General features: G+C 41.2%; 1 protein-coding gene across 1 annotated transcript; it reads right to left on the bottom strand.

Annotated features, from left to right (window-relative positions):
* Nucleotides 1–487: 487 nt before the first annotated feature.
* NRSN1 (neurensin 1) lies at nt 488–15783 on the bottom strand. The gene is made up of 3 exons (XM_003788333.2): nt 15735–15783; nt 10054–10251; nt 488–1046 (listed from the first exon to the last, which is right to left on the bottom strand). Exons 2-3 carry the CDS (start codon nt 10240–10242, stop codon nt 648–650), a joined length of 588 nt encoding a protein of 195 aa, XP_003788381.1. The 5' UTR covers nt 10243–10251; nt 15735–15783; the 3' UTR covers nt 488–647.
* Nucleotides 15784–16557: the final 774 nt, after the last annotated feature.

Below are 16557 nucleotides of genomic sequence, written 5' to 3'. Positions count from 1 at the left end.
TTTGGACACTGTGTAAATAGAGGCTCCTAATATTCATTTCTTTGCCAAGATTCTAAAGTTGGCAACTTTAGCTTTATAAAGAAAATCTGGAGAAAACAGATTGGTGGAGAATGCTGATAACTTTTCTCTAATCTCAGGAACCTCATGTTGAGATATATTTCAAAGACTGATATTTGGGTCAAACTCAGAGAATTCCATGTTTCTGTGAACACACATGACAATGTCTTACACATACTGAGACAGGAATGAAAGACAGCACCACGCAGGAAAGATTAGAAAAACCGATATTAGAAAATAAAATGGTCCACGTTAGTCACTGGTGGGCTGGTCTAAACTGTTCAGCACTCCCAAATAACACGGAAAATAACACAAAGTCACAAGACATGAAAGAGGTGTTGCGGAAGGCTCCTGCTGGGCACGCAGACACACCCCTGTCAGCAGCTGGATGTGTGTGCACGGTTGACACACGGCATCAGCCTTTCAACAGAGCCACCTGAACTGAGCGAGTGAGAGCTCGCCCCTTATGCTGCCCACTGTGGAACACGCCCCTGGGGCAGGCCACGCCAAATCCTCGGCATCTCAAAACCTGGCCTGCTCCATTCAACCATGTGTGTAAATCAGACAGGGAGGATGGGGGTGGGAAACGCTCAGGTTGCTGCTAGAGGCTGGACATTTTGAACCCTGGACAAGGTGACTGGAATCTTTGTTTCCCCGGGGCCTGGAGCTTTAGTAACGGGCTGGATGTGGGCCTTGATGTCTGCGATCCGCTCTTTAAACTTCTGCTGAAGGAATTTTTCTTCTTTGGAGTAGCTTTTTGCAAACACGGACATTAGCAGGCACCCTGCCATGGCTGTGCCCCCGATGCAGAAGAGAACGGCTCCTGCCAGCTTGTACATGTCAAGGGCACCGTTAAACTGGATGGCATGGGTGTCGACCACCACAAAATCAGCTTCACCAAACGCTTCAATTTTGGGGGGCACAAGAAAGCCCACTGCCAGAACAGTCAATCCAAGAATCACGAAGACTGTACCTGAGATGAGTCCGACCTAGAGGAAGAAAACAAAAGAAGAATGACTAAGGAAGGAGCTTCAGCTCTCCGCTGAGCCCTCTGGGTCAGGACTTGTCCTCTTTTTGAGAGAATATTCCTAGTTCCCCTAGATTGGTATGAAAACCAAGAAGGAGAAAGGAAGACTCTCCTGATTTTAATGGTAGCCAGAAACTGTGGCCTTGGGTCTTGATTTCTTTCATTGTTTTATTTGGTTTTGAGGAAGAGAAAAGCAGCCCAGATATCCAGGAACTGGCCTGACTATCCCTTCGTGTTGTTAGAAGCTGGCTAGGGAACTCATAGGAAGCTATTCTCCCATTGGGCACATTCAGTCTCAGAGAACATTAACACCAGGCAAACTTATTTTGTGACCCTAATGGAGTAAGACAAAACAATGCCCTTTTATAATTTCCGTCTATGCAAAGACAAAAAGAAAGCCATTGTGCAGACCACAAGTTACCAAACAATCCCTTCTCCTGACTAATCTGAATGACTGCTACTTCTTTACCCTTTATAGCTTTAGTCTCACTCTTGTCTGCCCTCCCTACACCTACGATTTATGAAGACATTCAATCATAGCATTGGCCCTGACAATTCATAGTGAACTCTTGCTTCATCAGACCCTCTCCCAAATCACTCAACCAAAGACCACATCTGATAATACTTCCTTTTTCACAGTCTCTTACTGAAATGCCCCATATCCCCTATGGTGTCACTCTTTCTCACTGTGATGAGTAATGAACCCAACCTATTCACTATTACAGATATGTTCCTGGTGGTTTTGGCTGGAGGACATTCAGTCTTTGTAACTCCCCACCTCTTTTTCAATTAAGCAGAGAAGGAACCACAATTGCCAGTTTACGCATTAGGAAATGTAGCTTCCGAGTGGGTAAATCACTGGCCTAGAGATGGCCAGCTTGCAAGGTGCAGAAGCAGGGCTTAGAAGACCTGCCCTTGTTCTCTCTCGCAGGTAACTATTTGGGCTGTGCTTGTGCCGACACTAACACATGTTAAGAATAGCAGGTGGAGGTTAAACTGCCTTAGCTCAAGTTCTAATCAACAGTAACATGCTGAAGATGGAAAGTGACATGGTGGAATCACATGGATTTGGAAGGAACACAATCAAGCTGGGTTTCTAACATTGCCACCTAGCACTTGAATCGTAAAAGGAAAGTTACTTAAATGTTCTCGTTAACTTCCCCATCTACAAAATAACAAATGATAATAGTACCTGCCTCCTAAAGTTGTTGTGAGGATGAAATGAAACCATGCCTGAAATTATTGTTTGGAAATACACCTGTTGTAAAATTGTTCTGCTGCATCGCCAACGGTATTGCAACCATGGCTCAGCATTGGGAGTAAGGAATAGTAGATGGTGTTATTTATTTTTAAAACATGTTTTTCACTTCCTCCTGCTCCTAATTACTTTTGGTTAGAATAACAAGGCTGGGAAAATAACCAAATATAAAGCACCATTTAATCTTCGCTATTTAAAGTATATTTGTTTAATGAACTTATTTATTAAATTGCAGGGATAATGCACTAATAAAGGAGGCTTAGCTAACAGAAGGAAGACATGCAATAAATCCATCATCCTAGCAAAGGGGAGGGGTAAGAGAACCATTATGACCTAGAACAGCGGTTCTCAACCTGTAGGTCGTGACCCCTTTGGGGGGTGTCCTACATAGCAGATATTTAAATTACAATTCATAACAGTAGCAAAATTATAGTTATGAAGTAGCAACGAAAATAATTTTATGGTTGGGGGGTTACCCGACTGTATTGAAGGGTCGCGGCATTAGGAAGGTTGAGAACCACTGACCTAGAATAATACTAGATGTGCTTTACATTAAATCCTCATAAACATCTTATGAGAGATAGGTATTTTCATTCCCAGTTCACCTACTAGAAATAGAGGTTTATGGGGCCAAACAGCATAGTTGAAGGTCACATAATTAGCAGGTGGTGTGACTGTGTTCTAATCCAGATCTGTGTGATCAGTTCTAACTTTTGTTCTACCCATGATACTTCACCAGTTACTATTTTTTGTATTTCCTATTATCTTTTATTTGAACTTGAAAAGAGTTTAAGCCACCATATAATGACTAATTTCATTACTGAAATCCTGCAGAGACTCTGAAACATACACACGCAGAGTCTATAGGACGTCATCTGAAAAAAAAAAAAAGCTATTCTACATAAAAGTACTACAGGAAAACTGGGTTGTAAAATAAAACATTTTAGGTTGCTTTTTTTGTTGTTCTAAAAATTGTGGCAAGTACATTCACCCTTCAAGACTAACCATTATTTATAACTTAAGAAATGAGTCACATCAGAAAATTCTGAATGCACAGCTAAATTAATTTAAATATCCATGGTGACATGCTTCCTATGTGACTACCTCCTTCTTCAAGAACTGGCACTAATTCTCAAAAACTGAGGGCAGCAAAAATGTATCCATTTTAGTTTCTGAGGTTTTGCAGAGCCAGTGGGGCCAGTGCTCTCTGTCTTGTGTTTTAGCCTTGGCTCCTTACCGCTCTGATTCCAGCCTGATGCTCAATAAATAGTCCTGACTGACTAACTCAAACCACCAGCCTGCTGAACACAGAGCCAGGTGATTGATTCTGGGAGCAGTCTGCTCCTCAGCTGAGCAGTGCTTTCGATGAAAATCCACTCTTGGACTATCACTCAGAAGCTAAAAGGCAAAGCATGGCTTGCAGATGGCAGAACTCCTGCTCGCTTTAAGAACTGGCAAGTGGCTGTCCCCACTGAGCCTCTCCCTTTTCTCACTTCCATCAGAGGATCACAAGCGGCCCCGCCATCTGCCGTGGGGAGGACAGTGTGGTGAACAGCCCACTTAAGGATTCTGAAGGTGCCATCAACGCAAGTTTAACGCGGATCTCCCAGCGCTCTGCTTGCTGAAGGATTCCAAACCTGTTAACGTGTGGGAGGGAGAGCTTGGGACAACAGGCGTGAGAGGCAATGATGGAATCCCCGACAGGCTGCTTTTTAACTTCACTCAGAGTATAGTGGAGGTGAGGAGGCCAGGTCGGATACATCCTGGTACTGTGCTGACGTACCAGAGGGAATAAAACTTTGAGGAGTGATTCCATATACCATCATAAAAATTGTCTCTGGACACAGTTCTAAGTTGAAGTGGTCCCAGGTCTAAGAGAAAGAGGGCTCTGTTAAACTGAGAGAGTAAACAAATTGCAGAGGTGGTTTAAGGGACTGAGGAAGCAGAGTAGCTCTGTTTAGGGCCACACAGAAGAGCTGGGACACTGCAGGGAGGGTCCTCCGGATGCAGTAGAGCTGGGACCTTAGGCTGGTGAGGTCCACCCCTGTGGTGGGAGTTTTGAAGTATCTCTCCAGGACCTGACAACCCCTCAAAGCAGCAGCAAGGACAGTTCTTGTGCTGTGACTCTGATGACTCTCTTCGTTTTGGTGAGGATGTGAAAACTCAGTCCTTTGCCAATGGAAAGGAGAACTGGATGGGGGTGGGGAGGGGGGTTTGGATTCCAGAAATTCTGCTGGTGGATTCTGCAAGCCAGAGCCAGCTGTTATTTTGATCAATATCCCCTTAGTTGTAGCTCAGCGAGCTGATGAGCTCTGAAAATGCACTTACTCCGACAGACAGAGCTGGCAGCAGCGGCGTCGCAGCTGTGCAGGCGGAGAGGCGGCAGTAATGACTGTTGGAAGCAAGCACCGGCAAAGCAGGGGAGAACAGCGTGGGGTGGGGAGGCTGGGTGGCGCTACACGTGAAAGGCGCCACCTGGGTTGGAGGAAATTTAGGGGAGCACATCAAGAGTGAGACTGGCTTTGTCTTCTTCATCAGCCCTGAGGGCTGTGCTGACTTCTCCTTAGAAGGACCCGAGCTCCAAGTGGCGAATCTGCCAGCAGCAGAGTAGACTCTGGCACGTGATACTGAGCTGTACAAAGTAAGAACCATGCCCAGAGAGGGGCCGGGTCTGCCCACACGTCTGGCCTCTCAGTCTTCCCAGCACCCCTTCACCTGGGTGGTGAAATCACATCAGCTCTTCCACCTTGCAAAGACTCCTTCCTCCTCCCTGCACGTAAACACTCAACTGCCTCCATCTTCGACAGCTATTCTAGAACCCTGCATCGCTCTCTAAGTACTGCTGGAGAGTCTTCCTACCCTGACTGCCAAGTTGAATCCTCTACGATTGCCCTGAAACCGCCTTTTCTGAGGTCACAAAGGACATCTTAATGATCAAATGCAATGTGATTATTCTTTCTTCATCTCACTTAAATATTCCACAGTCCTTGATGTTAAACCCTGATGCTTTCTTGAACTCCTTCCCTGTGGTTATTTCTGACACACTCTTCTGTTTGTAGCTTTGCCTCTAAACAATTCACCCTCAACCTGTTTTGCCAGATGTTCTTCCCAAGTTGTTGGTGTTCTCCAGGATTCCACTCTCAACGCCCCACCTCTTCTTATTTAATATGTTTTCTCAAGGATTTAATCTGCAGCTGCAGTTTCAACTCCCACCTATGACTCCCAGACCTCTTGGACCTCCCCCCTGAGCTTTAGACCCTATTTCTGACGGCCAATAGGGGGATCTGTGCAAGATATCCTAACTGTTCCACAAACCCGAAATATTCAAAATGGTGCTCTGTAACTTCCTTCCCAGTTTCTCTATTTTTTGTGCCTTCCTTCTACCCGTTCACAGAGTCCTTCCTCACAGGCACAGGCTCAGAGAAGTAGTGCTCCGTGTGTATGTGTGTTTGCTTGTGACTGTGAGACATTTATTATTTTGCCCTCACTGTACTCAGGCTGGAGGTCATGGAGAGATCTCTATCACACAGCCCTTCAAAGTCTTCTGTGGTCTGGCTCTTGTATGCATTCCCAGGTTCAATGCCTGACCCCTCTTCTCCAACTTCTGAACATTTGCCCCAGGCATATGGGGCTATCTACAGGCCCCTGAACATGCCACACTCCCCCACAACTCTCAGCTCTTGCACTGCTTTTTCTTCTTTGGGATAATTATTCAAAGGCATCCCCACTGTGGAGCCACTTCTTCCCTGGGCTGCATAAGGCTGTATGACAGGTGTCCTCAAACTATGGCCCGTGGGCCACATGTAGCCTGCCTAGGACACTTATCTGGCCCGCCAGGTGTTTTTGCTGTTGCTTCCTGTCCTGCTTAGCAGCCGACTTGTCCCGGGGCCACAGTCTGGCCATCCAACAGTCTGAGGGATAGTGAACTGGCCCCCTGTTTAAAAAGTTTGAGGACCCCTGCTGTATGAGGTACCCACTTCTCCCTGACCCCCAGTCCCATGTACCCAGTAAGTACTACTAGCACTTGTGACTACTCAACATGGCAACATTTAGCACACTGAATTATAACAATCTGTGTGCATGTCCACCTCTCCTATTTGAGCCTCAACTCCTTCAGGTCAAGGACTCTATCTCATTCAGAGGTGAAGGCTCACACCTTATTCACATCTGAATCCCAGTGCTTACCATGTAGCCTAGTACATGATGGACAAATAAGCATTTGTGTAAAGAAAGAATAGCACTGGGAAATAGCTGTTATGGAGATGCAGGTGATGGAGCAAAGATTCTAACTCAGACTTACTTGATTCCAATTTCTGTTCTCCTTGAGCCTTACCAAGCTGCCTGCTGCAAAGGAGCTGGCTCCAGGGCAGAGTACTGCCAGAGTACTGTGAGCACAGCCCCCAGGGAGAGACCAGCTTGGTCCTAGCAACACTACAGAGCAAGAGGGAAGAGGGGAAACCAGTAATCCGAACCACCTACAGATGCAATTTGAATGAAAGAAAAAACATAAAGAATCACAATGGAAACATAAGCATAACTGGCATCTTTTTCTGTATTAGTACAAGGCACTTCATAAAGCCACAAGAAGGAATTCACTCATATTCCCCAGGAGGAAACCCCAGAACAGTTGGCTTTTCTCTTGGTAGGGATGAGTGTCCAAGACAGTGACTTCTCAGGCTATGCAGGTTCACACAAGGCTTCTGTGTTCTACAGTTAGAATGTGAATCTAGGACTTGGATTTTGCTGGAGTATAATCTCTATAAGGCCATGGACTTTTGCCCGTTTTTCTCTAAAGTAGGCCCAGCACAACAAGGAATAAATATTTTTGGATCTTGTTTGTGTAAAATAGAAGGGAGAAAATATAGAAATCTGAATTGTGGGGTTGGTAATTTACTGTGAGTTCTTTGTTTTAAATCCATAACTATGTTTTATTTGATGGGTTTATAGCTTCACAAATCACATAGCAACTGGTGTTTGGAAGCACATGAATGCTTACAATATTCTGCATGGCAGTGGCATTTTAGGTTCTTGGCACAATAGATTTGTCAGGCAAATTTTTCTTTTGATAAACAGGGAAATAACCACCCACTTATCTAGGTAAATACAAGATGTGCCAAGCTTGGCTATGCATTTCATTGGCCCAGGCTGGTAAAGATTCATCAGAGGTGAAATTTCTACCAGGCAAGGATACTGAGTTGACCAATTCTGATTGCAGAGTATGTGACAATAGTTATGATTTTTTTTTTTTTTTGAGACAGAATCTCACTATGTTGCCCTCAGTAGATGCTGTGGTGTCACAGCTCATAGCAACCCCAAACTTTTGGGCTCTAGTGATTCTCTTGCCCCAGCCTCCCAGTCCCAGTAGCTGGGACTATAGGTGCCTGCCACAATGCCTGGCTAATTTTGTTGTTGTTGTTGTTGTCTGTTGTCATTGTTATTTAGCAGGCCCAGGCTGGGTTCGAACCCACCAGCCCTGGTGCATGTGGCCAGCACCCTAACCTCTGAGCTATGGGTGCCACGCTAATAGTATGATTTTGAATTAACACAGATCTTGGATAATCCATGTTAACAACTGTATTACCCAGTATTTTACTTATTAACTAGATTTCTAGTTTTATTTCCAGTTTAGAATTCAGAGCTCCATGCAGCATCCAGTAATAGTAATTAATACAAGCAATGCTTATCAAGTACATACCAGACATTGTTTTAAGCCCCTTGTAAACGTTATCTTACTTAATTCTCACAACTCTTATATGGCAGGTACTATATGCATCACTTGTAGAGGACTATGAAAGTCAATTTGCCCAAGGTTGGTTACAGAGCTATTAACAAAAGAGCTGGGATTTGAACTTACGTAGTCTGAGGACAGAATCCATACTCATAATTATTATGCTATACTACCTGTTGTTACACCATATTGTTAATAAATTGCAAGTATATGTCAATGTTATGTCAAAAGTTTTAGAAACTTTTTGGAGAAGGACAGACTCTTAAAGCTGGAGAAGAACTTAGGCACCATCAAAGGCCACATCTCAGTGTCACTTCCTAAAGCCTTCTTTTCTCGGTATGGTTACCAATTGTTAGAATGTTACAATATCCTCTTCTCTTCTATGCCTATATTCTCTTCCTGGATTATCTCAGAAACCTGGTTCCTTCTATAGATTGTATGTGTCAACGCCCAATCCATGCGCTTTAGACTGACATATTGTAATTGCCACTAGAGAGGTCGACCTGGATGTCTACCAGGCGTCTCCAATATAACATGGCCAAAGTCAAGCTTTTGGTTCCTCATAATTTTCTTCATCCTAGTAAATTATAATACTATTCACTAAATAACTTAGCCTAAATAACTTAAGACTAAGACAATAACTTAGTCTTGGGGTCATGTTGATTTTTAAAAATCTCATATGCCACATCTAATTCATCAGCATGTTCCAGATAGCTTGGCCTTCAAACTTTGTGCTATATTGGACTACTTTTTGTCATCTCCATTGACACCACCCTAATCTAATCCATGAGCATCTCTTTCATGGATACTTTAATAGCCTCTAAATCCATCTATCTGCTTCTGCCCTCGTTCTTCTATCATTTATTTTCTGTACACTAGCCAGAACGATCCTGTTAAAATACTGCCAGACCGTGTTACTACTCTGCTGAATATCTTGAGGTGGCTTTCCACGTCTCTCAGGGTAAAAGCCCAAATCCTTTTGTCCACAAGGTGCTATATAAATCATCTGCACCCCGTTATTTTTCTGAATTCATTGCCTGACTCTTTTCTCACTCCACTCCAACTAGACTGAACATCTTGCTCTTTTTCAAAAATACCAAACTTGTTTCCATGTCAGAGCTTTAGGACTTACTATTTTCCTAGCCTAGATAACTTTATGGTCTGTTCCCTTGGCTTATTCTGGTATTTGCTCAAATGGAATCTCCTCGGAAAAGCTTTTACCATCATCAGCCCATCTGAAGGAGTCTCCATCACTTCTTTCCTCTTATCCCGATTCATTTCTCTTTACAGCACTTACCACCACCCAACATTCTACCATGGGTTTTCTTTGTTTGTTTACAGTGTGTTTCCCATGATAGCCTGTAAGTTCCCTGAGGGAAGGGACTTTTTCTTCTCTTGGTTACCATTTTTTAATCTCCAGCACGTTGGACCCACTTGGCACAGAGCCAGTAGCTCACTACTTGCTGTTGAATGACTAAATACATAAGGTGGTGAGGGTCCTTCATGGGAGGAAGCTGCGGCTCAGTGGACCTCATGATCACACATTGGTGAAGGCAGAGCTGGGACAGGGACCATTGTACTATATCTCAGCATTAACTGTCTCTGAATACCTAATTGTTTCCTTTTAATAATTGTTGTGTCCAATGATATACTTCTTAAGCCTGTTACAGAAAGAGTATAATGTTTTGCCTATGGATAGCTTCATAGTGAACTTAGTGGCACATTATTAATAGTAGCAAAAACAGGAATTAATATGACAAATACACCTAATCATGTTTAACCTGCTTATCAACAATTGTACTGTTCTTAGAGGCTTTCTTTGGCCCAAGATTCTCCTTTCTTAAGGGAAGAAAAATGCATTTAGTATCACCAGGAGTGCTGCACACACAGAGAGTACCAAACCTCTCCATTCTCTATAGCTACAGTATTTACCATATCTAGTAATCTTTCTATTTTCTGAGTAGACATATGCTCTTTCCTTACCTTCCAGAATACTGAGCTCCACCTGTTAGGTGATCTCTGGATCTGGAAATCATCCTCATACTCCCAGATGGAGGCAGTACAGTCCTCATAAAACTGGTGTAGGTAGGACCGGACTCCGTAGCGCTGGTACCCGCCCTCGGCTGCAGGCTGTGCCTGCCTGGACCCACAGACATTACTGTGAGAACTCATCTTTCCCAGCTGAAATGACAACATCCACAGGAATCAGCCTGATGGCCTTTGACTTCAGGATCAAAAGACAGGAAAGGCAGGAAGCAGGCTGGGCAATGTCAGCCTCCTTGAACAACACTCTTCTTTAAAGACATTATTAAAGACCTGTCTTTCTTATAAGCCATTCCCCTTTTCCCTTCAATACAAAATTACGTCAAATACTGGCTAGATAACTAGAACTGGTTCTCCATAAGTGTAATGAGTTATAACAGCACAGCTGATTTAAATTATGCAAAAATTTAAGCATGAGGCACACAAGAAGTGGCAACAAGCTAGCTGAGATTTTCATTGACTTGACAAGAAATCTTTAATCCCTTTGAATTCAATAGTCTTTGCATTTACATGTTAAGGGATTAGGCAGGCATTCTCCCTTGCTAGAGATGGAATTTGTCTCAGACTGTCCCCTCAGATTCTTCACCATGTTCCCTTGTGGAATCTACATGGTGTTATTCTTAGTAGCTGTTCTTCCCTCTCAGATCTCTCATATCTTCCTCTAACATTTTAACTAATTGTCAAGTTGTATAGAAGCTCCATTAAAAAGCTGCTGAGCAATTTAAACCTCATGCTTTATTAATCATAAATGGCTTGGCCTGTAATTGCCATCTCACTAACTCTAGCACCATATAAATCCGTCATCATTTGTGGATACACCTGTGCATGTGTGTGTTTAATACGTAGAGTAGACCCAGCTTTTTATTATTTTTCATTAAGTATCTAATATAAATAAGAGTTCAAAGAATTGTTGTTGAAACTATGCCCTGGGTGGGCTGCTTGGGGCTTTGCCTCTTTAAGATAGAAATTCCAACTTCATTTGACCTAATACCCTCAGAGAAAGGCATTAATATGGATTTTGTTATCAATTCATGATTTTTTAAAAAGGGGAAGTTACTGAGGGGCAGTAATTTTAGGAAGGGAACGGTATTTCAGTTATCCTATGGTTTTCTGAATTTATATGAGCAAATAAGTGTGCAGCTAGGTATGTGAAATACTTGTTTGGATTTTTTCAATGATGTTTTAAATGCTTTTCCTCCCATAAACGTGCTCCGTATGTAATAAAATGATAAACAATATGGAAGGTTATTTTCTCACTGAACCAGGTTTTCTCAGGGCTTGGGGTATAATCTAGGCCAAAGGGGCATATTAACTATTTCCAATTACTCTTCAAGAAACCAGCTAATAATGTTTATCTATTCTATTGAATGCCTTTATGTGGCCACTTAGTTTGGTTGGACAGAATCATGGGACTAAAGTCAATGTTGATAGAGGTAGCCTAAGGGCACCAAGTGAACCCATGAACTTAAGAACATCTTGTAAATGTGTACCCATAGCCACAAATGAGTTTTGGTTAGAAAATGTGGCCAAATTGAGGAAAACATGGCCCTGATCTTAGCAAAATGATGGAAGCAGGTGATCATTGCACTGTTGGCCAATATTTCATTCACCATGCCTTTTCCCCATGTCAGGCATAGCTACCATCTAAAGAAATAACCCAGGAAGACAGTGCAGGGAGGCAAAAGTAGGATTCTTATTTCTTACTTTTAAATATTTAGAAGGATATTATTTCATGAAAAGTCAAACTTTCAGATGTACTTTGCCTGATTAGAGCAGCAAAGCCTGACAGATCAAAAGAATATTAACCTAGTTTTTATATTTTAAGTGCCAGGATGATCTCTTCAGTACCTTCTGTTTAATGCTTGCACAATGAAGATGATTAATAAGAGCCTATTACCAATGGTACACAAGCAGAATGATTATAAAGGCACTTTTCTTTTAAGATATTCTAATAACAATTTTGGTCAAGGGGAGATGTGATCAGTATTACTAAGTCTGCTTTGTCATTGAGGAAACCAAGGCATGGAAAACGCATCTACTAAAGGTTACACCATGAGTCAGGGAGCAGGTGAAAGATGACAATTAATACAATAAGCAGGATTATGGGCTGAATCATGAACTTGCACAGTCAGAACCACCTCATCTAAATATATATTTTCAGGTTTTCTATAAGACATCAGTGACTTTAACATGAGAAAAGGACAGAAATCGATGTAATATGAATATTAAAAATCTCTCATGGCAGCAGTAAGAGTTATTTCCCTTAGATGCTGAAGTTGTTGTTTCTCAGGATTGAGCTTTGATGCAGAGAAGGACCTTATGACATACTGTAGTCATTCCCTGCACAGCTTGTTCCCGGCACCTTGGTTACATGTTCCTGCTTTATAAGACTTAGTTGTCCAACTTTGTTAAAAATAAGATGGGTAAAATCATAAAAGAGATAAAAAGTGTCCTAAATGTTTTTGAACCTGAGTGATTGAAAGCTCTACTTTAAGTTATGGATTTTTATGATGTTAGATATACTCTGAAGAGGAAAACCCCAAGGGCCTTACTCTCTCCTCTAGAAGCACAGAGCATGAACAAGAACTTGGCCTATTTTGTGCCAACCACACAGAGTAGAGAACGGACTTGAATGCTAGGTTTTGATCTGTAATTTACCAGTCATGGGGTTTTAGACAAACATGTTAACCTTTCTGGGCTCTGGTTTCATCATCCTTAGAATAAGATAGTTGGAACAGATTAAACTCTAATTCCTTCTGGGTACAGCTTTTCAGGATTTTGAAAAGCTATTCCTATGACTCTATGGAATTAATCAATTACTGTTTGTTGGATAAAGAACTAGATTTACTGACTTCCCATCTCCTCCATAAATGCCTTGATTGTCAGTCTCAAATTCTTACTTCAGTTTAAAGGGTCATATAAGCTGATAGTTAGGTTACTTACTTGCTACTAAGTAGACCGAATGTTTGTAAACAAGTTCCTTTAATGTTATGTGTGTTGTCTCTGAGGGTCTGAGAGGTTTCAGACATGTCCCTAAAATTAGAACTAGTTGTAATTCATACCTAGAGCAGAATGATCACTGGGAAGAACACAAGAATTTTAATAAGAGTGAGGGTTTTGGACCTACAAAATCTCAAGAGAGTTACATGCCTCATAGGGAAGCCAGGAACTTTTAGTCCCAATACAGAGTATATTACAGTTTTTTGGAACCTGCTGGTTTGATTGATACCTCAGTATTATAAAAAAGACATGTGCACACACTTCCTAAAGTCACTTTGAAAGCTGAGCAATTATTAAACTAGATACAATGAACTAGCATTGAAACGGAAACCGAAGGTATGTGTAAAGGCTTTTTAGCTTGGCTCAGTATTTACTTTATGAGCAAGATTTCATGAGAATCCCGATGTTTGTACTTCAGTAGCAACAGCAAAAATGGTAATGTTAAATCTATGACTGTTGTTAAGCAACAGATCCTGGAGGGCTCCTTTCTTTAGAGAAAGCCTTATCTCAGGAGGCACATGAAAAGAGAGGGTGCAAAAACATTGTCTGGCATTGTATTTAAATTAGTCTACATTATTATTCATTCATGAATGTTCCAGTTGCATCCCCTGCCAGCATGGTTATGATGGATGCACAAGCAACCTTTGTGTGCGGTGCTTTGGTCATTTATGAAAAGGAAGATGTTTTCATCCTTCCTAGGTGCTGATAAGTGAGGCTCCATCTCTTCTTTTTATAATCTGTCCATAACAACTCTCTCAATTGCATGTAAAGTTACACCTTTTTTTTTTTTTTTTGAGATAAGAGTCTCACTCTGTTACCCTGGGTAGAGTGCCATGGGGTCACTCACAGCTCGCAGCAACCTCAAACTCTTAGGCTCAAGCAATCCTCTTGCCTCAGCCTCCTGAGCAGCTGGGACTACAGGTGCCCACCACAACACCTGGATAACTTTTCTATTTTTAGTAGAGATGAGTCTCACTCTTGCTCAGGCTGGTCTTGAACTCCTGTGCTCAAGCAATCCACCTGTCTCAGCCTCCTAGAGTGCTAAAATTACAGGTGTGAGCCACCACACCTGGCCCACCATTACACATTAAATGAATATTGACTTATTACCAACAAAGCACACCTATCATATCCTGGAGACCAAGGGAAGGAGAACATTGTGCTGTACCTCCCTCCCAAATTCTCTGAGAGGCTTTCTACAATCATTATATCTAAATATCAGCCCTCCTTCATTTTTCATCCCCTTGTGCAGACTTTTTCCTCTCCATAGCACTTGGTGCTGCCTGATAGTCCATGTGTGGTTTATTTGCTTGTGATCTGATAGACCATACGCATGCTGGTAAGCTCCATGTGGGCAGGGACTCCTGTTCTGTTTACCACTTAAATCTCCAGTACTTTCTAAGTTCTAAGCACAGAGTTTTTCATGGGCTGTTATAAAGGTGATGGCCTGAGTTTGTCATTCCTCCTTTCTTTCAATGTTTTTAAAGCACTAACTGTATGCCAGGTACATAAATAACATTTACAGAGATGAGTGGGGCAAAATCTGCTCTTACTGCACTCTTGAATTAGAAGGACACACTCAGGAAGCGATAAATGCAACTAACCAAGCAGCATAAAGAGGTGTTTACAACGGGAGGGAGTACAAATGCTGAGGATCCCATGAACAATTCCTTTATTAGGCAAACCCACATATGTGCTATTGTGATCTCTATGTGTGCTGAAACACTGTAGTATCAACTTTTTGTCTGAAATTGGAACTGAAGTCTAACATATGCAGCTACATTTTATTTTATTTTACAAATGTTCATAGCAATGAAAACAGAATTAAATCTTTATGCCTCATGACACTCTAAGGACATCAGAGACATTATATTATTTGTCTTTGTCGTCTTCCTGAGAGAAAAGAGAAAGCAAGTTGAGGCACAGAAAGGATGAGTGTTTTCCCATGGCTATGTGAGTCAGTTGTCAGGCCAGATCCCGGCCTTGTTCTATTTATTCCCTTCAAACTATTACTCAATTTTTCATACTACTTTTCTCTCCAATAAAATAACTCTGAGATGATGAGAGTGAAGTTCCCATTAGAGCCACTTTTCCACAAGGCCAGTGCTGCAAAAGACAAAGTATAGGGACAGAGACAGTCTAGACCACTTATCCAACACCAACCCAAAGGTCAAGTCACTTAAAAGACTCAGCCAGACTCACTGTAGATGCAGGAAAGCATGAAAGCCTGCTAATAGCCTTTTCACTTTTAAATCAGGCATTCTGGAATTATAAACATGACCTTGAAACTTGAAACTATGTTTCAACCAATGGATCATTTCAGAGACATTTTATTTGGAGAGAGACAGTGTAGTGATTATGGCTTTATGTTATGAACTTTGTAAAATCCTCTCAGTAAATATGTAGCCACTTCTATAATTTTTAGAAGAGAAGGAATGATCTGCAATTATCTTACCCACTATCAATTAATCTTTCAAGATATATTTTTTAGTAAAGTACATAAACTACAAAACCAAACTGAGAAGAGAACAGGAACTCATATTCTCTTTTACTTTCTTCTTTATCTACATATAGACCAAGAGGTGCTTATGAATCTACATGTGATGAAGCTTGAATCTTACCTTTGAAATCCTCCACCTCTTGTTCTTCTTGTGTACTCTTTGACCTTTCTTTTTAATGGGACATTCTTCAATCTTATTTAAGAAAAAAAATCTCTGCAAAATGTAATACAGATTAACATCCAAATTTCATAAACTATTTATATAACTTATAAAGAGTAATTTTAATATTGACAAAAATATTGGCAAAGAACTTCTTGTTCAAGAATAGAGATGGGTTTTTAAGAAAACAAAAGTAAAACATATTTTATAACTTGTTAATGGGCTTTTAATGTAACTTAGAGAGTAAATGAGATGACACAAACAAAAGAGCTTTGCAAACTATAATACATTATATAAATGCTATTCTTTTTGATGCAACTATATTCCATGAGGTTAATAATAAATGCCAAGTACAAGAATCCATTTTTATTTTATAAATTTCAATTAAAAAGGTTACTAGCTTCCTAGATATTCTAGAATTAATCTTTTCTGGTGCTTGTTCCATTATGTCATAAAATATATGACTCTTAACATCACTGTATGTTCTGATATGTTTACATGCATTTTACAATTAGTAAGGCTCTTTGGATGATTTACTTATTAGGCTGAGTTTTACTCCTATATCCATTTTCTTTCTATCACAACCATTTGACTTTCCATCTGCCTAAGAAAAGCAGGTGCCCAGGCAAAATTTAATTTAAAAGCCATTGCCAACTATAAGACTATTGGTTTCCTCATTACTCTAGTCATATGAAATAAAGTAATAACTGGGGCCATGTTTTTCAAGAAACTATTAATAATTCTTTCTGATGAACAGATCCCCACTTATTTGCAGGAGAACCTG

The sequence above is a fragment of the Otolemur garnettii genome, unplaced genomic scaffold, assembly GCF_000181295.1.
Source record: "Otolemur garnettii isolate 467f Iridium unplaced genomic scaffold, OtoGar3 scaffold00026, whole genome shotgun sequence".
NCBI lineage: Eukaryota > Metazoa > Chordata > Mammalia > Primates > Galagidae > Otolemur > Otolemur garnettii.
The sequence above is the reverse complement of the archived record's forward strand: the minus strand, read 5'-3'. Positions and strand labels throughout refer to the sequence as shown.

Bases quoted from the DNA above. Each gene is read 5' to 3' on its own strand.
- NRSN1 (XM_003788333.2), bottom strand. From the start codon at position 10,242: ATGAGTTCTCACAGTAATGTCTGTGGGTCCAGGCAGGCACAGCCTGCA. The intron at 1,047-10,053 runs GTAAGGAAAGAG...TTCTTCCTCTAG, and splicing joins GGAGCTCAGTATTCTGGAAG to GTCGGACTCATCTCAGGTAC.